Raw genomic sequence first — 26,905 nt, 5'->3', positions numbered from 1 at the left:
ATATTCTTGAGGGAAAAAACCTTGTTTCACAAAGGCTTAGCTGTCTGTCCACATGAACGGCCACCGACAAACTGTGGCCAAAAAACAAGTGGACCACCCTGTTGCTGAACACGCTGCCAAACATGAAATCCCTCATCTCAATAACTGTTTCACAGCCTGTGCGATACGGATCCTTCCCCCAACATGAGCTTTTCTGAATTGTGTGGGTGGGAACTTTCCCTGCAGTACATCCAACATTCCCGTAACCCTCCTGGCCTCAACCTTCGTTAGTCACTGTCCTGACCCATCCAGCCCCCACACTGTTCCCATTCCAGCACTACACAGCCATCATTTCACCGCCATACCCAGTCTTTTAATTTCTTTTTATTTCGTTTTATTTCTCTCCTTTCCGCTACTTACCTCCTACCCCCTCTGCACCTTCTCTCCTGCCCTCCGTTTAAACTGCAACACTTCACTGTCCACCACTCCCACCATACTATCCCTCCCCCTCCCTGCCCCAGCCTCCTCCTTAACCCTACCCAGTCGCCGCTCTCATCATGCACTGGTGCTGCTGGTGGGTTTGATGTGGACCACCAACAAACAACAGTACCTCCACTATGACAGCTGCCACCCATTCCACATCAAACAGTCCCTTCCCTACAGCTTAGGTCTTCGTGGCAAACGAATCTGCTCCAGTCCGGAATCCCTGAACTATTACACCAACAACCTGAAAACAGCTTTCGCATCCCGCAACTACCCTCCCGACCTGGTACAGAAGCAAATAACCAGAGCCACTTCCTCATCCCCTCAAACCCAGAACCTCCCACAGAAGAACCCCAAAAGTGCCCCACTTGTGACAGGATACTTTCCGGGACTGGATCAGACTCTAAATGTGGCTCTCCAGCAGGGATAAGACTTCCTCAAATCCTGCCCTGAAATGACATCCATCCTTCATGAAATCCTCCCCACTCCACCAAGACTGTCTTTCCACCTTCCACCTAACCTTCGTAACCTCTTGGTTCATCCCTATGAAATCCCCAAACCACCTTCCCTACCCTCTGGCCCCTACCCTTGTAACTGCCCCCGGTGTAAAACCTGTCCCATGCACCCTCCCACCACCACCTACTCCAGTCCTGTAACCTGGAAGGTGTACACGATCAAAGGCAGTGGGTGAAAGCACCCACACGATTTACCAACTGACCTGCCTACACTGTGAAGCTTTCTATGTGGGAATGACCAGCAACAAACTGTCCATTCGCATGAATGGTTACAGGCAGACAGTGTTTGTTGGTAATGAGGATCACCCTGTGGCTAAACATGCCTTGGTGCATGGCCAGCACATCTTGCCACAGTGTTACACCATTCAGGTTATCTGGGTACTTCCCACTAACGGCAACCTGTCAGAACTCCGGAGATGGGAACTTGCCCTTCAGTATATCCTCTCTTCCCGTTACCCACCAGGCCTCAACCTCCGCTAATCTCAAGTTGCCGCCACTCATACCTCACCTGTCATTCAACAACATCTTTGCCTCTGTACTTCTGCCTCAACTGACATCTGTGCCCAAACTCTTTGCCTTTACAAATGTCTGCTTGTGTCTGTATATGTGCGGACAGATATGTGTGTGTGTGCGCGAGTGTATACCTGTCCTTTTCTCCCCCTAAGGTAAGTCTTTCCGCTCCCGGGATTGGAATGACTCCTTACCATCTCCCTTAAAACCCACATCCTTTTGTCTTTCCCTCTCCTTACCTCTTTCCTGATGAAGCAACCGTTGGTTGCAAAAACTTGAATTCTGTGTGTGTGTGTTTGTGTTTCTTTGTGTGTCTATCAACATGCCAACACTTTCGTTCGGTAAGTTACATCATCTTTAGTTTTAGATATATAAAATAGTTATCTTCATTTGTAAGTACAGAGCTCTGTTAACAATACATTGGTACTTGGCACACAGCTTTACACTTAATACTGCTGCTTGCCATGCAGCAACAGAACTTTTCAATTCTTTAATCTGGATATTCAATTTGTAAAAAGAATGGCTAATGAGGTAACTTTTGAATTATTTGGATTTCCTGTCTCTTGCTTTATGTAGAGCAGATAAATCCAATGGGTATGTTGAAGAAGGAGGCAAAGTCTATGTGGACGTTATTTTTGTGCCTTGTACTGGGATTGTGTAAATGACAATAGATAAATAAATCCACAGAAACTGGAATACCAACATGCCAAAGAAAAACTCTATGAACTTACACACCAACCTACTACTTTACACAACAACCAACTGAAAGGCAAATATGCTTTAGAAAACTATAGAATTCTATCGAATTACACAACTGTTTGGTTTAAAGGCATGAGAAGGGACCAACATAGGAGTATAAAACCCACTCTCATGGATAAAACGTAAAACTAAAGCTGCTGTGGAGGCATTGTGGCCCAACACCGAAGGCAGGGTACTGGGAAAGTTAAAAGTCAGCCACAGAGAGGTTGAAAGTGGGCAGTCCAGCAAGAGGTGGGCAACTGTCATTTGGGAGCCACAGCAACACTGAGGTGGGTCCTCACGACGGAGTAGGTAACCGAGCGTTAGCCACGTATGGACACTGTGGAGCCGGCAGAGGACAACTGATTCCCCGCGAGAGGCATGCATGGAAGACTTCCACACATTCATAGTTTCCTTAATGACACACAGTTTGTTGTGCGTGCTGTTATGCCATTCCGTCTCCCGAAGTCGGAAAACCTTGCAGTGTAAGACAGAATGCAGGTCAGCTTCAGAAAGGCCTATCTCCAAAAGCGGTTTCCACATTGCCTGTTTGGCCAGCCTGTCGGCAAGTTCGTTGCCGGGGATTCCGACATGTCCTGGGGTCCACACAAACACCATGGAACAGCTGGATTGTTCCAGGGCATAGATGGACTCCTGAATGGATGCTACCAGGGTAGCACTGGTCGATAGCTTGTAGGCTGCACAATGAGTCAGTACACATAAGAAACAACTCGCCAGGGCAGAAGCGGAAGTGCTCAAGAGCACGAGATATGGCCGCCAGCTCTGCAGTGAAAACACTGCAGCTAACTGGCAAGGAGTGCTGCTCAACATGTCCTCGATGAACATATGTGAAGCCTACATGACCATCAGCCATTGAGTCGTCGACTTAAACCACTTCAGAGCCCCAGAACACGCCAAGAATTGAGAGGAAGTGACAGCGGAGAGCAGTGGGGTTAATGGAGTCCTTAGGGCCATGCAAAAGGTCCAGAAAAAGCTGCAGCCAAGGCGTACACCTTGGAGGCGTACGTGAATGGACCACAAGTAGAGGTGGGAAAGGGAAGGACTCCAGTTTGGAGAGAAGGGACCGCATGCGAACTGCAATCGTTGGCCCCGATCTGGGCCACCGATGCGGGAGATGGACTGCTGCGGGCGGGAAAAGGAGATGGTAATACGGATGCTCAGGGGAACTTTGAATGTGTGCTGCATAACTGGCGAGCAGTTGTGCACGTCTGATTGCAGTGGAGTGACACCAGTCTCCAACAGTATGCTGATCACCAGACTCGTCCTAAAACCTCCTGTCGCTAATCGAACTCCACAGTTGTGCACAGGGTCGAGTAAATGCAATGCTGAAGGTGCTGCCGAGCCATAAACCACACTCCCATATTCAATTCAGGATTGGACAAGGGCTCTGTAGAGCTGCAGCAGCGTACAGTGACCTGCACCCCACTTGGTGTTGCCTACGCAACGGAGGGCATTGAGGTGCTGCCAGCACTTCTGCTTAAGCTGACGAAGATGAGGGAGCCAAGTCAATTTAGCATCGAAAACCAGTCCTAGGAATTGATATGTCTCCACTACAGTGAGTGGATCATCATTAAGATAAAGTGCGGGTTCTGGATGAATGGTACGGTGCCGACAGAAGTGCATGACACACGACTTTGCGGTTGAAAACTGGAAGCCGTGGGCTAGAGCCCATGACTGCACCTTGTGGATGGCTCCCTGGAGGCGCCGCTCAGCAACAACAGTACTGGAGCAGCAGTATGAAATGCAGAAGTCGTATGCATACAGGGAAGGTGAGAGAGCCTGACAGCTGCTGCTAGACTGTTAATGGCCACTAAAAATACAGACACTCATTACATAGCCCTGCAGGACTCCATTCTCCTGGATATAGACGGAACTTTGGGCGTCACCAACTTGGACACAGAAAGTACGTAGTGACAGGAAGGTTTGGATAAAAATCGGGAGTGATCCCCGGAGACCCCACTCATACAATGTGGCAAGGATATGATGTCGCCAAGTCGTGTTGTATGCTTTACGTAAGTCAAAAAAGACTGCAATCAGGTGTTGCCACCTGGAAAAGGCTGTTTGGAAGGCAAACTTGATCGACACAAGATTATCAGTGGTAGAGCGACCGTGGCGGAAGCCGCCCTGACATGAAGCCAGCAAGCCACGTGACTCCAGGACCCAACCCAACTGCCGACATACCATACGTTCCAGCAGCTTACAAAGAATGTTGGTGAGGCTGATGGGCCGATAGCTATCCACATCAAGCGGGTTTTTACTGGGTTTGAGCACCGGAACGATGCTGCTCTCCCGCCATTGCGATGGAAAGACGCCATCACACCAGAGCCAGTTGAAGACGACGAGAAGATGTTGCTTGTAGTCAGATGAGAGATGTTTAATCATCTGCTGTGGATGCGATGAGGCCCAGGAGCTGTGTCGGGGCAATGTGCAAGAGCACTGAGGAGCTCCCACTCTGTAAATGGGGCATTATAGGATTCACTGCAGCATGTAGTGAATGAGAGGACGTTCCCTTCCAGCCTCCATTTGAGTGTGTAAAAGACTGGGAGGTAATTCTCCAACACAGAGGCTCGAGCAAAGTGCTCGGCAATTGCGTTTGCGTCTGTACATAACTCGCCATTTATGGTAACACCGGGGACAGCTGTTGGGGCCTGATACCTGAAAAGACATCTGATCTTTGCCCAGACTTGAGAAGGTGCCGTGTGGCACCCAATGGTGGAGACTCATCTCCCGCAACACTTCTTCTTCCATTGTTTGATAAGGGAGAGAACACGGGCACAGAGCCGTTTAAAGGCTATGAGTTGCTCCAGGGAAGGGTGCTGCTTATGCCGCTGTAGAGCTCACCGACGCTCCTTAATTGCTTCAGCAACTTCTGACGACCACCAAGGGACTGCCTTATGCCTCGGGCACCCTGAAGAGCGAGAGATCGCATTTTCTGCCACAGAAGCAATTGTGCTAGTCACCCGCTCAACCATCACATCGATTTTACACTGTGTGGGGGGGGGGGGGGGAGGGGGGGGGAATTCAGCAGTCACAGCAGGGGGGGAATTCAGCAGTCACAGCAGAGGTGAAAGTTCCCCAGTCCGCATTGTTTAAAGCCCATCTGGGCAGGCGTCCATGGGCCAGATGCCAAGGCAGTGACAGGAAGATGGGGAAATGGTCACTAAAACACAGGTCGCCATGTGCTCTCCAGTGGATAAATGGGAGAAGTCCTGGGCTGCAAATTGATAAATCAATGGACGAGTAACTACCATGAGCCACACTGAAATGTGTGGCAGCCCCAGTATTTAAGAGGCAGAGGTCAAATTGCGACAGTAAAGTTTCGACATCTCTGCTTCAGCCAGTAAGCATGGTACCACCCCACAAGGGGTTATGGGCATTAATATCTCCCGGAAGTAGGAAAGGTTTAGGGAGTTGATCAATCAGTGCAGCTAATACATTCAGGGGTACTGCACCATCTGGAGGAACATATACGCTTCACACAGTTATTTCCTGAGTCGTCCATATTCTGACAGCCACATCTTCAAGAGGGGTTTGAAGGGGCACATGTTCACTACAGACCGAGTTTAGGACATAAAAGCAAACTCCACCTGACACTCGATTATAGTCACTACGGTTCCTGTAATATCCCTTATAGCTGCGGAGGGCAGGGGTCTGCATTGCTGGGAACCAGGTTTCCTGGAGGGCAATGAAGATAGCAGGTGTAAAGCTTAACAGTTGCCGTAGCTCAGACAGGCGTTGGAAAAAACTGCCACAATTCCACTGGAGGATATCATCGTGAGACTGGGAAGGCATGGAACATTCAATGAGGCAGTTTATGCCTCAGAGTCACCTGCTGCCACTGATTTATTGCCTGAGCAGTCTATATACATTGTGTCTGAGGGTCTGGCAAGATCTAGGTCCTCAGCGGATGTCAAAATCGCTACCCCATCCTCAGCCGCAGAGCTAGTAGGTAGCGGTGGTGTGGGTGCCACCACAATTTCCTTTGTATTTGGGGGTTTTCTTTTTTGATTGATCTTGCTGCTCCTTGGGTTTCCCGGGCTGGGAGGACTTCACTGGCTCAGTCTCCGGGACTGAGGATGAGCTGAAGCCCTACGACCAGCTGCTTTTGGGCTCTTCAGCCACTGGCAGGTGTCGTCTTTACCACTAGAAGAAACCTGGGAAGGGAGCAACCCAAGGGACCCCTTCCTAGCAAGAGAAGCTCCCGATGGTTGGGGGGGGGGGGGGGGGAGGTGTTTGCTCCTGAAGTAGGTGATGCAGCAGCAACAGGGAGGGAAATGCCCCCATCAAGGGGGCAGGTGTAGTCTTCTGGCTCTGAGAGGTGACATGGGTTGGCAGAGCTGAAGGTGCCAGAACTGTTGTAGCAGCGGCATAAGATGTCTTACACACAGGATGCAGGCGTTCAAATTTTCTCTTAGCCTCAGTGTAGGTCAGTCTGTCCAGGGTCTTGTACTCCATGATTTTCCTTTCTTTCTGGAGAATCCTGCAGCCAGCAAGGCAAATGGTGGTCTCCGCAGTTGACTAAGATGGGAGGTGGGGCACATGGAGTATTGGGATGTGATGAGTGTCCACAATCTCGGCATGTGATGCTGGAAGTACAGTGGGAAGACGTATGGCCGAACTTCCAGCACTTAAAGCACCGCACCGGGGGGAGGGATGTAGGGCTTTACATCACAATGGTAGACCATCACCTTGACCTCTTAAGCAATGTATCATACTCAAAGGCCAAGATGAAGGCATCGGTGGCAATCTGATTATCCTTCGGACCCCGCTGGACACGCCAGATGAAATGTACACTTTGCTGCTCTAAATTGGCGTGCAGCTCATCGTCGGACAGTTAAAGACGGTCTCTGTGAAATATGATACCCTGGACCATTTTTAAGCTCTTATCAGGCGTGATGATTACAGACACATCCCCCAGATGGTCACAAGCGAGTAACTCCCGTGACTGGGCAGAGGATGCTGTTTTGATCAAGACTGACCCAGATCTCATTTTGAACAAGGTCTCCACCTCCCCGAGCTTGTCCTCTAAATGCTCAACAAAAATGTGAGGCTTCATTGTCATGAAAGATTCCCCATCAGCTCTTGAACATACAAGGTACCGGTGCACATAAGATCTGCTGCCATCCTTGGCCTGATGTTCCTCCCATGGTGTGGCCATGGAGGGGAATGATTTGGGGTCGTACTTCTGTGCGTTGAATTGAGCTCGTGATCGCTTAGAGACTGCTGGTGTTTCACCACCAGCAAGAGATGGACTACGCTTCATCATGTGTCATCCGCCCTGATGTCACCCACTCCGACCAGGGGCCCTCCCCACGGGCGCCACCCAGCCGCAGCAAAGGTCACTGGCAGGATGGCCATTGCCGGGAGTCCCGATGCTCCAGGGGGATGGGCATCTACCCCTAGGCATACATGGGGAGTTAACAGCACAGGCATCAGCAGAGCGAGCCCTGTGTGGTCAGGGGGCTACAATGAACAGGGTACATGGCGGCCCCACCACAACGGACTGGCTACTGTGCTGGATATCAGGTGCAAAGAAGTCCATGACCATGCATAGTGCATGATGGAAAATGCACGCAGGAAGGAGTTCTCGCTTAAGAGATGGAGAATGGGCAGGACTGCAATGCAACAATGAGAACATGGGCTAAAGATCTCAATGCACGATGGACAAGATGCACCTTGTAAGGTATTGGCTCGGTCTCCAGGAAAATTTTGAAGAATGGAGGTCAAACCCTACAGGGGACCATCACATAAAGGCTGAAACATGTGAAACTCCTTGTAGTCGCCTCGTACGACAGGCAGGAATACCTCAGGCCTATTTTAATCCTCGGACATGCAGGGAGGGGGGGTAAGTGAACTTTACATCAGATAAGACCAACAGCGGACCCATTACTAAACCTTGTGGGTCTCTACATGTTACATTCCTCTATTTTGAGATGAGTCCATGTGTGTAACACAGTTTGTGAGTGTGACCTTTGGTTTCTGTTATAGAGGTAAGATTCCATCCTTGTAAAACAGATGCCATTAATGTTGTAACACTTTAGTCTCTCAAGTACAATTTTGTGATCCAAATGGCCAAAGACTTGGCAAGGTCATAGCATAAATCAACAGGGTAATTTTTCTTGCTTAGTTCTGCCAGGACTTGTTTGTGAGGTCTTTCATTGCTTTCTCTGTGGATAAGTCTTTATGAAAGCCAAACGGAGAAGCAGTCAAGTCCTGCTCAGATTAATGAGTCTCTATTCCATCACAGGTCACTTTCACAAATTTTTTTGAAAAGATAGTAAGGAGTGAATACAGGAGGGTTAGCATATTTCCAGTTTTATTAATTGGTGAACATACAGTATTTTTAAGACTGTCATTGACTGTTTACTGAAGGTAGCTTCAGGGTAACCCTATCAAGCCAGTACATTTCAATGCTAAAGAGACATTAGCCCAAAGTGAAGGTGAAGGGAGCATAGTCATGAGTTCTAATGGGGCAGAGTGATCAGTTCCTGGGATTAGTTTATCAAACAATTACAGGATGTGCTGGTAAATCAGCAACGTGTTCATGAAATCAGTTTATTGAAAAGGCTGCCAGCTCACCACAACTTCGAGCAGCTTGCAGAGAACACCAGTGAGACTAATTGGGTGATAGCTGTCCATCTCAAGGAGAGAGGTGGTGGTGGTGGGGGGGTTACCCAGTTTCAGTACCAGGACAATTACAGTTTCTCACCAATAAAACACGGAGGCTCAGTGGCTCAAACATAATGCAGAGCAAAATGTTCGGTGACCGGGCCTGGGTCAGTGTAGACAACACCATTCAGACAGATACCAGGTACACCTGCGAGGGACTGGTGTCCACATGAGGCACTGAACCTTTGCTCAAACCCGGGACAGAAGGCTACACCAGCCAACAGTAGCAACATACTGTTCTCAGTATTTTAGTTCTTGACATTTTATGAGGTGGCAGACCCAGGCACAGAGCCATTTAAAAGACAATGAGTTGCTCCATCGACATATGTCACTTACGGCATTTTAGCACCTGTCTGCAATCTGTAATGGCCACAGTGATTTTGGGGGACCACCAAGATACCATCTCCTGATGGGAAAGTCCTGACAAATAGCAGATTGCTACCTAAGTCAGCTGCTGATAGAATGGCTGTAGTTGCTCTCTGAACAGCCCCACTTATACCTTCATGTGGTGGGGTGCTAAGGGCAATGGCAGACGTAAAGGCATCCTAATCAGCTTTGCTGAGAGCCCATCTGGGTGGACGCTGAGGCGATTGACATCAAGTGAGGATCAAGATGATCAGAAAATGATAACTAAAACAATCAATTACTGATGAAATTATTTAATTGGGTAGATACAAAATCTACCAACCAGCGGCAGCAGAACACAAATAAAAGACTGTTGTGACTGGCACGCTTTTGGAGCCAGTGGCTCCTTCTTCAGGCATAAAAGTTGAATGGGAAGTAAGAAGGGTGAAGGAAACGGACTGAAGAGGTCTAGGAAAATGGGTAGATTTTGGGAAAGTCACCCAGAATGGCAGGTCAGGGGAGACTTGCCATACCCTTCCCACAGTGGTAATCCACTGTCCACCAAACCTACACAATATACTCGTCCATCCCTACACAACCCCTGCTCCCAACCCCTTACCTCATGGCTCAGGCTACCTGTGAAACCAGTCATGTGATCTACAAGCTAAGATGCAACCACTGTGCTGCATTCTATGTGGGCATGACAACCAACAACCTGTCTGTCTGCATGAACAACCATCGACAAACAGTGGCCACAAAACAAGAGGACCACCCTGTTGCTGTTGAATGGGCTTTTCTGAACTATGCAGGTGGGAACTTTCCCTGCAATATATCCTATGTTCCCATAACCCTCCTGGCCTCAACCTTCGTTAGTCATTGTCCTCTCCCATCTAGCCTCTTCTCTGTTCCCATTCCAGCACTATGCAGCCCTCATTCCTCTATCACACACAGTCTTTTTACTTCTCTCCTTTTCCGCTATCCTCCCCTTCCCCTCCACACCTCTCCGCTCCCTCCGTCTAACCTCCTGACTGCACATAGCTGCCCTACCCTCTTTTATCCAACTCGTCCCTCCGCGCTCCCCAACAGCACGTCTGTCTGCCATGTCTACCCTACAATGCCTCCCCCTCCCAACCCCAGCCTCCTCCTTACCCCTGCCAAGTAGCCAATCCCATGATCCACCAACGCTGCTGCTCACAGTGTAGCCTCGGTTGCCTGAGACTGCAGTAATGAGCTTGTGAGTTGCGTTTGCATGAGTGTGTAGGTGTGTGTCTGGCGTCTAATTCTGACGAATGCCTTACTGGCCGAAAGCTATTATTTATGACAGTCTTTTTGTTGTGCCTATCTGAGACTCAGCATCTCTCCTATATCGTGAGTAGCCACTTTCCTTTTCACAATATTGTTCCACTCCATACTGGATTTCCCATTGTTCAAATCAGATTTATAGTTTATAATACAGTTAAAAAACAGGTGTAATGTGCTATTTATTTTGTAGGTTAATCTTTCTCTGATACTTCTTCCCTATGGATAACAATTAGTTAAAAACTATTTTAGTTCTGCATACGTATACTTTATAGAACCAAAAGTAAAAATCAACAGTATGATAAAATGAGTTTCTAAAAGCACAAGCTTGATTTCAAAATGTTCGGGCAAGTACAAACCTCATGTTTTTCTTGATACTCTGACATATCTAGACGAATAAACCCTCCTGGTTTCCCACGATGCAGGTATGTTGCAAGCTGCTTGGCTAATTCAGTTTTGCCAATTCCAGAGGAGCCAAGAAAGAGAAACACTAGTGGATGTTCTTCATCAGCCCAACCATTCTCTTTCCGACGAATAGCTGCAATGACAATAGTACAAAATTTAAGAAGTCTGCACCTGGAACCCCCACACACATGTACACACTTTTGTCATATGTGAATGAATCTGATCTGGAAATATTTAAGTCTGCATCACTGCACATGGTGTACACCCAGTTGTACTTGACAATGGTATGACTATTGTTTTCCTACTGCACAGAAAAACTGCACGAAAAGGATTAATGGATAAATTATTCTACAGAAAGTCACAATGAAGACAGTGAGCTGAAATCAACAAAAATATTCTTGAGTGTTTTACATGTATGTCATCAATTAACATGTTAGTCCATCAGATCATCATATATTTCTCATTGTGACAGCCTGTAGACATATTATCCATTTTTGTCCATTATATTGAGAACTTGGTAATGCAGATCAATAAAGATACAATAAATGTTTACAACCCTATAAATTCTCCTGCTTTCGCTATAAATCTGCTTTGCTGATTTAAGTCATTGCATTTTGCTAAACATTAACTGTTTATTTTCTTCTTCCTAGTTCTAATGTGTGGATTGCTGGCTAAGTGTCATTCCAACACAGGTACCAAACTTAATTGTGTTTTGGTTTGGGGGTATATGCTATTAAACTGTAGAATCTCCTACACACTGGACCCATGTTCAAGAGGATGACAGTTAAAACCTGTGTCCAGACATCCACATTTAGGTTTTCTGTGATTTCCCGACATTGCTCCAGGCAAATGCTGGGATGGTTCCCTTACAAGGGCATCATCGATTTCCTTTCTGATCCTTGACACAATCAGGGCTTTTGCTCCATCTCCAATGACATCGATGTCGATGGGATGTTACACCCAATCTTCCTTCCTTCCTTCTTCTTGTAGATGACTTCAAATGTTTGGAAGGCAATGGCATACCATCTTCAATAGAACCATGCCTAGTATAGCACTTTGGCCTGATTGCAGCTTTACCTTACTTAGGTACAATAAGTTCAAAATATATATTTTAAAGTTTTCTGAAAGTTAATACCCCCTTTTCCTGCAATGAAACACTGAAATTTCATTTACTGTAAGATAAGCTGTAGCTATTATGATATTTGAAAGCTATTTCAATGAAGCTGTGACAGAGCCGCACACACAAACAGAGCTCTTAGTTTCTTTCACTATGAATGTAAGACATGTGCTTTTCTTAGGGAGATACGCCAATAAAAAAACAGCCATTTGAACAATCACGTACAAATACATGATGTAAGTTACAAAAAACTTGTCTAAAGACATCGTGGTAATAAAGATATACAGATAAAACATAAGGTGTTCTTCGAGGGGTTAAAATCACCTTCATCGTAAAAGGAAAATTAGGATAAAAAGAAAGAAGATGAACAGCTTGACCAACCGTGCTTGCCAGTCAGCGCACGCATGTGAAAATCCCCAGATCATCAGATTTACAGGTATGAAGAACAAATTAAAGGTGCAAAACTTTCGAAAAATTTTCTGTTTCTTAGTAGGAGTTGGTTGTTAAGGATATTGTCTTTAGCACGTTGCAGATGTTTAAAGATCTGCATTTCTTCCAAAACATCCAGTTTTAAGCCCTTAACCTCGGCATGAAGTAACTCGATATTAACTGGAGGGCTCGGCGCATGAGCCATTTGCACAAGGTGTTCCACCTAAGTAGAGCCCTTAGTACCGTCACTGCTTCTAGTAGGAATATGCTCTTTATACCTGAGACCCAGAGCTCATCCTGTTTGCCCGATGTAAAATTTTGAACAATCCCCACATGTAATTTTATATACTCCTGATTGGGAAAGTTTATTGCTCTTATTCTGCAAGGAGTGGATTAAATTCCTATGTAAACTATTATTAGTAGAATAGGCAACTGAAATTATGGGCTCTGACAAGGGAACCTCCCCATCGCACCCCCCTCAGATTTAGTTATAAGTTGGCACAGTTGATAGGCCTTGATAAACTGAACACAGATCAACTGAGAAAACAGGAAGAAGTTGTGTGGAACTGTGAAAAAATAAGCAAAATATACAAACTGAGTAGTCCATAGGCCATATAGGCAACATAATGGACAATGTGAGCTCAGGAGTGCCGTGGTCCTGTGGTAGCGTGAGCAGCTGCAGAACGAGAGGTCTTTGGTTCAAGTCTTCCCTGGAGTGAAAATTTTACTTACTTTATTTTTGCGTAGTTATTATCTGTCCGTTCGTTCATTGACGTCTCTGTTCACTGTAATAAGTTTAGTGTCTGTGTTTTGCGACCGCATCGCAAAACCGTGCGATTAGTAGACGAAAGGACATGCCTCTCCAATGGGAGCCGAAAACATTTGATCGCAAGGTCATAGGTCAACCGATTCCTCTACAGGAAAACACATCTGATATATTCTATACAACACTGGTGATGGCATGTGCGTCACATGATAGGAATATGTTGTCGACCCACCTAACATGTACACTTGGCGAATGGGTAAAAAGATTCTTCTGCCTTGCCCGATTTAGGTTTTCTTGTGGATGTGATAATCACTCCCAAAAAAGTGATGAAAACATAAGAGTTTGTCACATAAACTGAAAATAAAAAATTAAACTCTTCGCTTGATGGAAGATTTGAACCAAGGACCTTTTGTTCCGCAGCTGCTCACATTACCACGAGACCACGGCGCACCTGTGTTCCCATTGTCCTTGATGTTGCCTATCTTCCCATGAACTACTCAGTTTGTATATTTTGCTTATTTTTTTCACAGTTCCAGACAACTTCTTCCTGTTTTCTCAATTGATCTGTGTTCAGTTTTTCAAGGCCTATCCACTGTGCCAACTTATACCTAAATCTGAGGGGGGTGCGATGGGGAGGTTCCCTTGTGAGTAAACGCCCCAATTTGTAACTTATATTGCCTATGTAAGGGACAGATATCGTTGCCACTTGTTTGTCATCTAATGTATCCCCTAGGGTGAAGACTTAATAGGTTAAGGGCTTAAAACTGGATGTTTTGGAAGAAATGCAGATCTTTAAGCATCTGCAACATGTTAAAGATAATATCCTTAATGACCAACTCCTACTAAGAAACAGAAAATTTTTCTGAAGGTTTCGCACCTTTAATTTGTTCTTCATACTTGTAAATCTGATGATCTGGGGATTTTCACATGCGTGCGCTGACTGGCGAGCACGGTTGGTCAAGCTGATCATCTTCTTTCTTTTTATCCTCATTTTCCTTTTACGATGAAGGTGATTTTAACCCCTTGAACACATTACGTTTTATCCCTATATCTTTATTACCATGATGTCTTTAGATTACGTCCCCTCAGCCCCCCCCCCCCCCTCTCCCAGGCTAACTACTGGCTTTAGGTATAGTTTTTAAGAGTTCCTCCTGTTGTCATAGGTAGCTCCATATATGTTTCTTTCCTAGCATAAGCAACTGTGTGCGGTTATTTTTAGGTTTCATCTCCTATTTAGCTCGTCACTTATTCTATCCATTCCATTTTTTGATATACATTGATCCACGGTTGGGAATATATGGGCTATTTAGCCCCGACCCATGTATAAACTTTCTCGTATTCGTACGCACATGCGCATTTGAGTAACTTCCCTTGTCTTGCGCATGTGCACAGGTAGCGGGATGGGCCTGTAAGTGAGCGACCATTTGTAGCTGCAGTTTATGGCGGGTCATGGTCCATCGAACATAGGCCGGTGTGAGGTGGAGCGCACACTATTAAGTTAAGTAGTGGTTTTGACTTTGTACATATGTACTATTTGTGTTTTCCTTTTCATTTTCGTTTATAAATGTATAGCTATGGTGTTCTTTCAATCATTGACAAAGGTCTTCTTAGGCACTTGTGGGTTTAATTGTTGTTCTGAAGAAGGTGTAGTTATCTACGCCGAAACCTGGCTTAACACTAGGTGCTTTTTTCGCAATCGAGGCAGGTTTTTAGTTTTTTAATATATTAATCAACGATTGCTGACGTGCTCCGATGTTGAAGGTTCTTAAATGGTGGATAGTATTGAGACGGTGTAACATGGACGGACGTGCTGATGCATAAATGAAATACCTACACTCAAGTTTTGAACGGATCTGCTAGGTAAGACACATGGGAGTATCCAGAAAGTTTCCTATTGAGCATGAGCCCCAGGAATTTTGTAGTTTCAACAAATGGAAGCACAACAGGTCAAAGACATACAGATGGTGGGAGAAACCAATTGTGCCGCCAGAAATTCATACAAACTGTTTTGTTAGTGGAAAAACGAAAGCCATTGTTGATGCTCCATGAATAAAGAGGATTGAGACATCGCTAAAGACTCTGCTCAATGAGACATGTCCATGGAGAACTGCAATAGATGGCAAATTGTCAACAGAAAGAGAGCCAGAGATGCCCGGCTGGAGACAGGCCATTATAGGATTAATGGCAATAGCAAAGAGGACGACACTCACGATGGAGCCCTGAGGCACACTGTTCTCCTGGATAAAGGTGTCTGACAAGGCAGTATCTACATATACCCTGAAAACAAAGCCTTTTAAAAATTGGCGAAGGAAACAGGGCATGCAGCCAGGGGAGCCCCACGTGTAGACAGTTCGGAGGATACCAGTCCTCCAGCAGGTGTTGTAAGCTTTCTCCAAATTGATAAACATGGCCAAAGTCTCAGTTTTCCGCAGAAAAGCGCGATCTAAATCCACACTGTGCAACAGTTAGTAAATTGCAAGACGCAAGCCACCATACCAGCCAGGCATGAATCATACGTTCCATCACCTTGCAAACACAGCTGGTGAAAGAGCTGGGATGGTAGCTAGAACGAAGGCCTTTGTCCTTACTGGGCTTAGTTATGGGTATGACAGTGGCCTCATGCCAGTGTCTGGGAAACATGCCCTCCGCACAGATGCCATTGTACATATGAGGGGGAACGTGCTTGCCCACAAGAGAAAGGTGCTGCAACATCTGAATGTGAAAATCATCTCACCCTGGTGCGGAGCATCGGGATGAGGTGAGAGCATGATCTAGCTCCCTCATAGTAAAGGCGGCATTGTAGCACTCACTATTCTGGGAAGAGAAGGGTATCACCTGAACCACCTCCACTCATTTCTGATGGAGGACGGCAGGGTGATAATGAGAGAAGCTCGAAATATCCATGAAATGGCAGCCCAAGGCATTGGAGATAGCAATAGGGTCCACTATGACATCATCTGCTACTGTCAGGATGGAAATTGGGAAATGGACATTGATCCCAGAGAGCCACCGCAGGTTGGCCCACATGATGGAAGAGGAAGTGGAACTGTTAAAAGAACTAGTGAGTGAGATCCAGTTAGCTTATTTGCTATAGGAAATAGCAAAGCCTCCAGTTGGTCTTAGAAAGCTGTCATTTGGGTGAGCATGTAGGTGGGGTAGGATCAGCAATTGGATGGCACAAGGGAAATGGTCGCTCGAGTACCATATGTGTCAGAGAGAATGGACCACTTGAGATGATGGGCAAGCTAGGCATTGCAGAAGGATAGGTCCACATGGGAATAGCTGTGAGTTGAGTCTGAAAGGAACACGTGTGCTCCCGTGTTAAGGCAGATGACATTAAGTTGATTGAGAAGGTCAGCCAAGAGGGCACCTCACTGACCAGTTCTGGGCGAGTGCCAAAGGGTATAGTGCACATTAAAGTCACCAAGCAGTAGAGGGGTGAGGGAGCTGCCCAATAAGATGAAGTTAAGTCTGCCCTGGTCACAACGAATGACAGAGGGATGTAAACAGTACAAAGGCAAAAGGTCAAGTGAGGAGGAAAAATGCGGACTGCAGCAGCTTGGAGCTGGGTAGTCAGGGAGATGGGTTGACAATGGACGTCATCACAGATGAGCAGCATGACACCCTCATGAGATGGAATGCCTTCCTCTGGAGGAAGGTCAAACTGGACCGGGAAGAAATGTGAGAGCTCAAAGCAGTCGTGAGGACGCGATTTTGTTTCCTAGAGGCAGAGTACAAGTGGATGCTGTGATTCTCAGAGCAGACTTAAGTCCTCTTTGTTGGCTTGAAAGCGGCAAACATTCCATTGGAGGACAGTCATGACAAAGAAAAAATGAAGGGGTGTCACCCCAGCAGCTGTCAAGTGCCAAGCTTCGTAGACTCGCTGCTACAGGGCACAGAGGCACGAGGATCCTGCTGCATGAGGTCTACAGAAGCATCGGCAGTCTTATTCTGTCAGTTTGCGGAGTCCAGGGCAGAAAAACGGTTGGTGGTGTGTGTTATGAATTGGCAGGAGCCAATCCACGGGGTTTGGAGGAAGCCAAAAGGCACGCATTTAAGCTCACGCAGGCTGGCGTGAGGTCTGGAACAGGTCAAGTAATGGATACTAGCAAATAAAGTACGTAGCTTCTGGAATACTTAACTTTAATCCATAATTGGTGAACATCGGTCTGACGGTACATGTATCACAAGATAAATAGCAAATGATAATGGCGCCTTGCTAGGTCGTAGCAAATGACGTAGCTGAAGGCTATGCTAACTATCGTCTCGGCAATTGAGAGCGTATTTTGTCAGTGAACCATCGCTAGCAAAGTCGGCTCTACAACTGGGGCGAGTGCTAGGAAGTCTCTCTAGACCTGCCGTGTGGCAGCGCTCGGTCTGCAATCACTGATAGTGGCGACACGCGGGTCCGACGTATACTACTGGACCGCGGCCGATTTAAAGGCTACCACCTAGCAAGTGTGGTGTCTGGCGGTGACACCACAGTGTGCACCAGCAACACGGAGGTCAGCTGAGCGAGGGTATTGTGTCAACACCGTCGAGGAGGATCTCCGGGTTGGCGAAGGAGAAGACCGTTTACTTTTGTTTAACTTCATGGAGCCTTTCTGGTTTGCTGAGGAAGACTCAGATGTTTGTTGGCTGGAGGGACATAGGAAGTCTTCATGGGAGTATTCCTTCCGTCCATTCTGCCAGCCAGTTCGGTAGCAGGTGACTTCACCCCGTGAGGTGAAAGTTTGGTGGCTTGTTGCACTGCTGGACGATTTAACAACCGTGGTGCTAAATTTGAGGTCACATGTCTGCATGGCCATGTCCTTCATGGAGTGAAATGTAGCTAGAACAGCACTGTAGGTGCCAAATGGTAGATGCAGGTTTTCCTACTAGCCAACAATTAAAAGTGACCACGTAAGGCATTTTTTCCTTCACCCAGATCTCATAGACAGCCCTGTCATCGAGATACATGGGACAATCTTGGCAGGAGATAGCATGATCATCGTTGCATTTGATACAGCGGGGAGAAGGAGACAGACAATCGCCCTCAGGAGCATCCCTGCCACAGGTTACAATTTTGGCCAGGTGTCGACAGGACTCTTGAGTGTGGTTGTAACAATGACACTGGTAGCAGAATATCGGGCTCAGAATGTGCAGTTGTCCTGTGATAACATCATGGCCTACTTTGACGGAAGCACTAATCTATCAAAATAAGAGTGCATGTGGGCGCTAAGGATGCATCGACTTTTTTCATCACCCAATGCATGCAATGACAACCCGATCAGAGAGGTACGTTTGGATTTCTACCTCAGTCAGCTCATTGAGCAGCCTAATGTAAATAGCACCATGACAAGAATTCAGGGTTCGATGGGTCTCGACACAAGCAGGACAGCTGTGGAGGAGTGAAGCTGCAAGCAGTTGTTGTGCTTGAGAATCAGAAGTTGTCTCCAAAAGCAAAGCACTATTTTGTAACTGAGAGCAGGATTTCACAGGACCAGCAATTGCATCAACACCTTTCTACATCTACATCCATACTTCGCAAGCCACCTGACGGTGTAATAAACAGATTTGCCGTAGCACAGGGCTGACGGTCTTCAGTATGTGAAACCACAAGGAACCGTGGTGCAGCGGGGAGGGTCTTTAAATTGTTAGGCTCATTCTGTTTATGTTTGGTATACGTTGACTGAACATGATTGGCTCATTGCGAGAAAATCTCCCTCGATTGCCAGCGTCTCCGATGGCATGCTCCTTCCAACTGTCCAACTGCATGTCCCCTTCAGAAAGAGGTTAACCCACCTTATGTGATTATTCACACCTCAGGTCACACCTCCCAAATACCTGACAGAGGGACCAATTGGTAATCACCCCTCCCTGGGTCTGGTCTTTACCAGTGGGTAAGTGTAAAGCCTAACTGTCAACCAAGGGCTGAGAATTACACATTACTCAGTCACCTGTTACGTGTCAGATGTGTGGGCTTGCCTTCAGGAGCACACAGGGTGGAAGAAGAAAAAGAGGAACCTCAAACACCGAAGTGGAGGAAGGATAGGAGAAAGGGAATGAAGAAAAGAAAGAAGGAATGAAAGACAGTGGAGAGACTGTTCGGATATTGGTGACTAAATATGCAGAACACATTTCCAACAACATCCCAGACATGTTCCCCATGGGAGGGGAAAAAGAATAGCAAGAGGATAGACATGCAGCATGGAAGAGAAAAGATGCTGCAAAGACCCCATGGTAGCCAAGCACGAACCCACCAAAAAGTGGTGAGACCCTGGAGGGAAAATACTGTACCTGATGCAGTTGTGGTAATAGCACCTTCTTGGCCAACTATATGTTCCTTTAGACGCTGCTCTAAAGGGAACTTACGGCGTTCCTCAGCCTCTTTCTTCCTCTGTATCTCCTCCCACTAAAAAGAAAAATCAGTTTCAATACATGTACTGTGTTAGCCTTGCAAAGCAAGGAATCAAGGTACAGTTACAGCTAAAAATAATCAAATGTAATTTAAAGTGAGAACCTGACTGCATGTTTAAGTCAGGAAGATATCTATTTTTTCAAGCTAAAGACAAAAGAACAAGTGGATCAGGTTACAAAATAATTTTATTGACCTATTCATCTTTCTATATGTCTTTCTTGTTTCTATCAAAATTATTCAAGGACATGAATGGCTGATGGCTACAACAGCAGTTACCATTATGATTGTGTAGCAACTAAATACGATAGAAGTCCCACAAAGCTCTAGGAATGCTTTTCATGCCATGACAAGGGTATTCTCATAAAACTAACAAATATCAAACTGAAAAGAAAATCCTGTTAATCTTGAGGAGGAACACTTGTTCCTTAACCAATATTTCCATGATGATTGTCATGTCTGCTAAGATTAAACACAATATTAGAATGACTCAAGAGACAACACTAAGGATATTCTCAAAAGCATGCAACATTGCTTTTAAAACTTCAAGAATTTATATTAAAGAATGGAAAATCCAGGATGGAATAAGGACAATGTCACAAAGTAAACTGCAACCCACTTTGCTGCTTTCTTTGTGGGTGCAACAAGTAAGAAGCTGTCAGAACGCATGTATGGACACCAATAAACTGTGGCCAAGAGACAGCTTGACTACCCAGTCACTGAACATGGTGCCTAATCCAGTGTGCAATGACTACTTCACAGCCTGCACCATCTGGTTCCTTCCTATCGAAACCAGCTTTTCTCAGCTGTACAGGTAGGGAACTATCCCTGCAATACATCCTATGTTCCCATAACCCCCCTGGCCTCAACCTTTACTATTCCCTGTCCTTCCTCTACCTACCCTCCTCCCACTCCAGCAATACACAGCCTTCTATTCCACCAATGCATCAGTCAGTCTTCTTCCCCTCCTCTACCTATCTCCTTTCCCATGATCACTCCACTTCATTTCAATTTGTGCTTGGAACTATTAATTTCATCTCACTTAGGATTTGGTAGTAGAAGTATTAACAATCAGATCGTGATCACTGCTCAGTCTTCCTAGTTTGAAGTGTCAAAATACTTATGTTTCTGAAGTGTGTTTTAGACTGTTGCTGAGAAGACTGTGTATCTTCTGACTGCTAATTTCAATGTGTTTTCCCTTAATGCTTTAGATATTTAAGTAATTTTGTGTAAGTTTATTCCTTTGGTAAGAAGCTTCATAAACAAACTTGGATAGTGGCTGTGTGTATCATGTGGCTGCACGAGCTGTATTTAATCATACTGGAGCTGCAAATTATTGTAACCACCTGTTTGTCATGTTTACTGCCTTTAGACAGTTCTGTAAATAGTATTTATTGAGTTCTTTTAAGGTCTTTGAGTGAATCGTTACACTTTATTGCCTTGTCGATTAACCAGCTGTTTTGCCACCATTCATGTTTGTAAGTTTCATCATGAATTAATTATCACCTCTTTTCTCTAGATTATTTCCAGGTATGCTTAAGTTTGTCAAGAGTACTGGGCTAGTCCTTTCTACAAATTATAATCATTTTTATGGTATTGTTACCTGGCTACAAAATGGTGCCCATTTTTTATGGGAGGGGCATTCACCTTTGTTTAATGCCTGCCTTTACTTAGTATGTTTTGTCTTGTCCAGTTTAGGAAAGGTTAATGTACCCTTCTGGTGTTTTAAGATAATTATTACACTGTGTTGTCTTGTTGTGTGAGACAGCATGGTATTAACCCTGTAACTGCAGGTTTCCAATTGCTGCTTTCCTGCAATGTCAGGGGCTTTTCCAACAGAAGGCTTATTGCATGGCTCTGTGATACATTTAGATGCACACCAGCTTAACTGTTTATTCTGACCTGAAATCTGAACAAAGTTGTCAGTGTTTTGACATTGTGCGGTCTGTCATCACTTAAAGGAAATTGGATCTTGTGACAGGACCTGCAATTTCAGTAAACATTCATGTGTGTGAAGATCTGTTTGTGTCTATGTTCTGGAGCCTTTGTACTTGGGGTGACCATTTGTGAGGAGCCTTGAATTTTCTGGAGACATAGGGGCGCATTGTCAGCAACTGGGTGGTTCATTTAGAAGCAGTGTTTGTTGTACGTGTGAACGCTTTCCTGCCTGTTAAGATGCCCCTTTATTAGTAATTTTCTCTAACCCAAACATTTATGTGTCCTAATTCGTTTAGATAAGTACTGATGTCTCTGAATAATCTGTTCTGAAACCAGAGTTAATGATTTTTAGTAACTTTTCTTAAAGCTAGCACTGAAATTTGTTTATTTGTTCAGACAACAAGGATTAATATTATTATTGTTTACTGTAAAGTAGGCATTTGGGAGACACTTTAATATTTAGTTCCAAACAAGGATTAATATTTTTATAAATGATAATTAATTGAAACCCTCGGCTGCCAACAGGTGTTGTTGATATACCTCGATGGGGAGAGCTGAAAATGTGTGCCCTGACCGGGACTTTTGAATCCGGGATCTCCTGCTTCCACGGCAGACAATCTATCCATATGAGCCAGCAAGGACATCGATGAATAGCGTGACTGCAGGGACATATCCCTTGCACGCTTCCCGTGAGACCCACATTCCCGGCTGCCCACAATCTACATGCGTAATGTTCCTAATAGATATTTGCCGATCCACTCATTACTCGCGCACACTAAGGTAACGATTCCCATAAGAGTTCAGGTAACCTGTGCGCATTCGCACAGACGAAGGTGAATGGCCGGGTAGCCATTTAACTATATATTAAGATAGTAACTGTTCTCGAAAGAACAGATACCATTGATGACCATGCAGATTCTCTATTAGGAACATTATGTATGTAGATTGTTGACAGTTGGGAATGTGGGTCTCACAGGAAGCGTGCAAGGGATATGTCCCTGCAGTCGCACTATTCACCTGTTTCCCCGGTGGCTCAGGTGGATAGAGCATCTGCCATGTAAGCAGGAGATCCCGGGTTCAAGTCCCAGTCAGGGCACACATTTTCAGCTGTTCCCATGGAGGTATATCAACAACACCTGTCAGCAGTTGAGGGTTTCAATTAATTATCATTTATTCTAGAGAAGCTGCATGGTCACCAGTGGTACCTGTTCTTTTGAGAACAGTTACTATCTTTATATAAAATATTTTTATAATTTACTGTAAAGCAGGCTTTTGGGTGACACTCTAACATTTGATCACAAACAGAGTTATTGTCTTTTATAATTTTTTCAAAGGAAAAATCACTGTTCTGCATTAACCTGCCAGGATAAAAGTTTAATAAACGCAATTAAAAATTAGTTGGGTCACGGATGATGTTCGGTATCGTGTTGTCTCAGTCCTTCCAATCCCAAGGCAACCAGGCATGGAGGCCGTATATCAGCTACGAAAACAGAGAGCTAAATGGCAGATTTAAATGGCACACCATCCATAAATGGTACAGACAAAAGCAGAACAAAATCAAAACCAGCATAATGGCAACTATGCAAGATGCATTCAATGAATGCAAAAGTAATATCTTACTGATAAGTTGTCAAGGAAAAGTCATAAAAAGCATTAATCCTATGTATAATTGGCTAGTGCAACAGTCATCTGTCTAGATACTTGTTGGTTGTGGTGGCACCAAAACAGAAGATGATAAAATCAAGGCTGAAATACTAAATTCAGCCTCCCAAAAGCTGCTCCAGAAAGAAGATCACATTGCAGTTCCTACTTTGGTCAGTTATGCAGATATGAAACCATCAGTTAAAGAAATAAATGAACATAGTACTGCGTAACTCACTCAACAGAGGAAAGGGTGCTGGATCTTGTGGGGTGCATGAAAGATTGTGTATCTAATACTGCATTACAAGAAATTTCTTCACTTCAATTGTGTATCACTACAGTGACAAAGTGTGCCATGTAATTGGAAAAATGTACACGTCTTTCCAATCCAGAAGTGTGGCGGAAAAGCAGCACAGAACTACAGATCTATTTCACTGATATCATTAAGTTGTGGAATTACAGAAGTTATTTTGTGTGCATGATATTACTGTAGACTGAACAACTCGTCTGTAGAAATTAATAAATTTTTGCAAGCACTAAACATGTTCTGCTTGTTCACGACATTCAGAACACAGAACGTAATTCAACTCAGATTGATGCTATATTTCTTGGATTACAGTAAGATTTGGATTGAAGACTTCTTACTGAGCAAACAGAAACACATAAATTGTTCTTAACTGAGAGACAGTTTCAAATGAAAGTAGTGTCCAATAAATAAGGTTAGTGTGATAGGACTGCTACTGTGCACAGCTCACATAAATCAACCACCAGGTAAAGTGGATAGCTCTCTGAGGCAAACCACAGATTTAATTGCTTACAGGGAAGTAACATAATTAGAAAACTGTTATGAACTGCAGGGAGACTTTAAGGTGATTAGCACATGGTGCAAATATGGAAATTAGTCTGAACATAAATAAAAGTAATTAAATGTGTGTAAATATGTACAAAGACCTGGTAATGTCTCACAACATGATCGGAAATCAATCACAGCCATCAACTATAGAAGACTATCTGGCCATTGTGATTCAAGTAGGAAAATCCAGATAAATCCAGCTGTGAAACCAGCAGATACCCCACTCATGACTGAGGTAGATTATAAGTTTTATTTGAGCAATTCTGGAGTGTTATTTCATGACCTGGAATCCTTAGAACTTCGGATTGGTTTAACAGGAAGTGGAGAGAGAGAGAGAGAGAGAGAGAGAGAGAGAGAGAGAGAGAGAGAGAGAATTCAAGTATTGTCTTTTATAGTGTCTTTTATAGGATACTATACATTTTATTCATGCCATTATTTCATGAATAATCATATTGATGGTAAAACACACACCTCCCAATTTCTTTTACTTTTTTCTCTTCTGCCAAGTTGTTTTAACTCAAACAACACTGCTTCTCCTTCATTACAACCTTAAATTTATCTGAAAGGCACCCACGTACTTGTCTTGACTTTAGAACAGATCAATACAAACTAAATTACTGACAGCCGGAAAGCAATTTCTTCAGGGTGAGTCTCTGTGACACCCTGTAGTGACCGGAATCAAAAGAAACCACAAACATTTCAAGAACCAGTGGAGACTGGACCCCACAAGCCACCAAAGGATAACAGGTGGACAATGTGAGAAAGGGAGACAATCGAGACGGCATGACAAAATAAAAATTCCAGTGGACAAACCAAGATCAAAAACTATGATGCTGTCAATTCAGAATGATGCATAGAAAGACCAATACAAGTGCTGGGAAATCACACTGATCGTGGGGCTGCTGCATTGCCGGCTTTCAAGGGAAGCCGTGCATGCAGATAGGTGGGCACATGGGCCACATCTAGAAGGTGGCGCTTGTAGCAGTGAATCAACACTTGCAGCTGCAGTCATGCCACCTAGCGACTGTCATCAGCAATTTCCATGTCATCCATTGGGCCTTCAAATGCATCAGGCAGGGACACAAGACACACAGCATGAAAGCTATTAACTTGTATTCACTAACCTTGGCAGCATGTGTCTCGAGGACATTGCGCATATGCTGTGTACGAGCGTAGGCAGCTGGTGGGTGTCCTCGGTCATTCTCCTGCGTGGGGTTGGCTCCATGCTGAAGAAGTAGCTCCACGAGTTCCTGACTATCAGCCAAGACGGCATAATGCAATGCAGTGAAGCCACGGAATGAGGCTCGATTACTCAGCATGTCATTGAATTCATCCTCTCGCTTTGCAAGCACTAGGCACAGAAATGGAATTCAATTAATAGTAAGCAACTGATGTTCAACAATACTCATAAAATGAAGAGCTGAAGGAATTTTATCAATTGCACGGTACAGCTTTACATTTTAAGTGCAGAGACAAAAAATAGTAATTATTTGTCTCATAACATACACTTAATAATCATCTGATTATGGTAAAAGAGATACAACAAAAATTAGTAACATCACTCACCCATATAAAACTTTAGCCTAAAGAGATTGAGTAGTAGTCTAAAATTAATAGTTTTATTGATGAGAATGAAAATTCATATTTATATACTGTGAGTAATGATCAATGACATTCTTCTTAAATGAAGAATTTGACCTTCATGAACATTCCATAATAAGTGCCTGCTGCCTCTTATTACACAAATTCAAGCATCATTTTGTTTACTTGCTAAACAAATTGGAACACTGCATTGAAAAGTGTATCATTTCTGTGGTGGAGTCTTATGCAGTTTCTTTTTCAGTAGGCAATTATCAAGAGGGAGCACACAATTACCTTAATTAAACAATCAACATGATTTTTGTGAATATTTTTGATATGCTGTATAAAAGGATTATTTCATAGATGTGAGGTAGTTCCAGGTTTTTAGATAATGAAAATCGGGATTCTTTTGGATGTATAGCACACACAACTTTTCTGATTGTTTTCTAAAGTATAGGTAAGATATTACTACAGCGTCCTCAAAAAACAATGCCAATGATGAAAAATAAAAATCATGTGCAATTTCCCATGAGTCCATCCCAGTGGCAATGGATAATACTTGCAATGCAAAAGCAAACCCACATATTCATGAGGTAGGTAATCAGTAGCAGTCCTAGAAATCTGATAAATCCCACTTCTGCTATACCATTATCTTTACAGCTTAAGTTAATCTTCTTACAGTTTCACTTTCATGTCTTGAACTGTTCCATCTGCATTTCTGAAATGTTTCACATCAGCCTGTTTATCTGAAATCCTGTTTCTAAGTGTATTAATGATGCAGTCAGTTTTTTTTTTCTGCTTGAAAATTTTCCGTTACTGCAGATGTACCATTTGTAAACAGAACACATTAAGAGTTGGCGTATTAAAATAAAACAGAGGGTAGGACCAAGAATAGAGCACTGAGTAACACCTTTTGTTACTGTACTTAATTTTGAAGGATAATTTACTCACCTGTCTAGTACACTGGTATACCATACCGCACTGTCCCTAACCCATACTTATCAGTTTTACAGATCAGTAGGGTGTGGTTTACCGGGGCAAAATCTTGTGCGAGGACGGAGAAGATTTATGGATTTCTGCTACTTTATTATCCTTGTATAGTGATTCACTATTTTTCTCAACGATTTTATTACTCATGTTTTTTCCTTACTGGAAACCGAACTGGTATTCCAAAATAATTTTCTACACCAAAATCTCATATCTGGGTAGCAACTACCTT

The 26,905-nt window shown here is 44.3% G+C and overlaps 1 protein-coding gene across 1 annotated transcript in view; it reads right to left on the bottom strand.

Moving 5' to 3' along the window:
* The window catches only part of LOC126195269 (caseinolytic peptidase B protein homolog), an 87,855-nt gene that overhangs the window by 30,262 nt on the left and 30,688 nt on the right, over positions 1-26,905 (bottom strand). The window contains exons 4-6 of the mRNA XM_049933798.1: positions 25,230-25,456; positions 19,556-19,670; positions 10,919-11,097 (exon numbers count right to left, since the gene is read on the bottom strand). Of these exons, the coding sequence (XP_049789755.1) occupies positions 10,919-11,097; positions 19,556-19,670; positions 25,230-25,456 (521 nt within the window). The remainder of the gene's footprint in view (positions 1-10,918; positions 11,098-19,555; positions 19,671-25,229; positions 25,457-26,905) is intronic.

The sequence above is a fragment of the Schistocerca nitens genome, chromosome 7 (assembly GCF_023898315.1).
Source record: "Schistocerca nitens isolate TAMUIC-IGC-003100 chromosome 7, iqSchNite1.1, whole genome shotgun sequence".
Lineage (NCBI taxonomy): Eukaryota > Metazoa > Arthropoda > Insecta > Orthoptera > Acrididae > Schistocerca > Schistocerca nitens.
The sequence above is the reverse complement of the archived record's forward strand: the minus strand, read 5'-3'. Positions and strand labels throughout refer to the sequence as shown.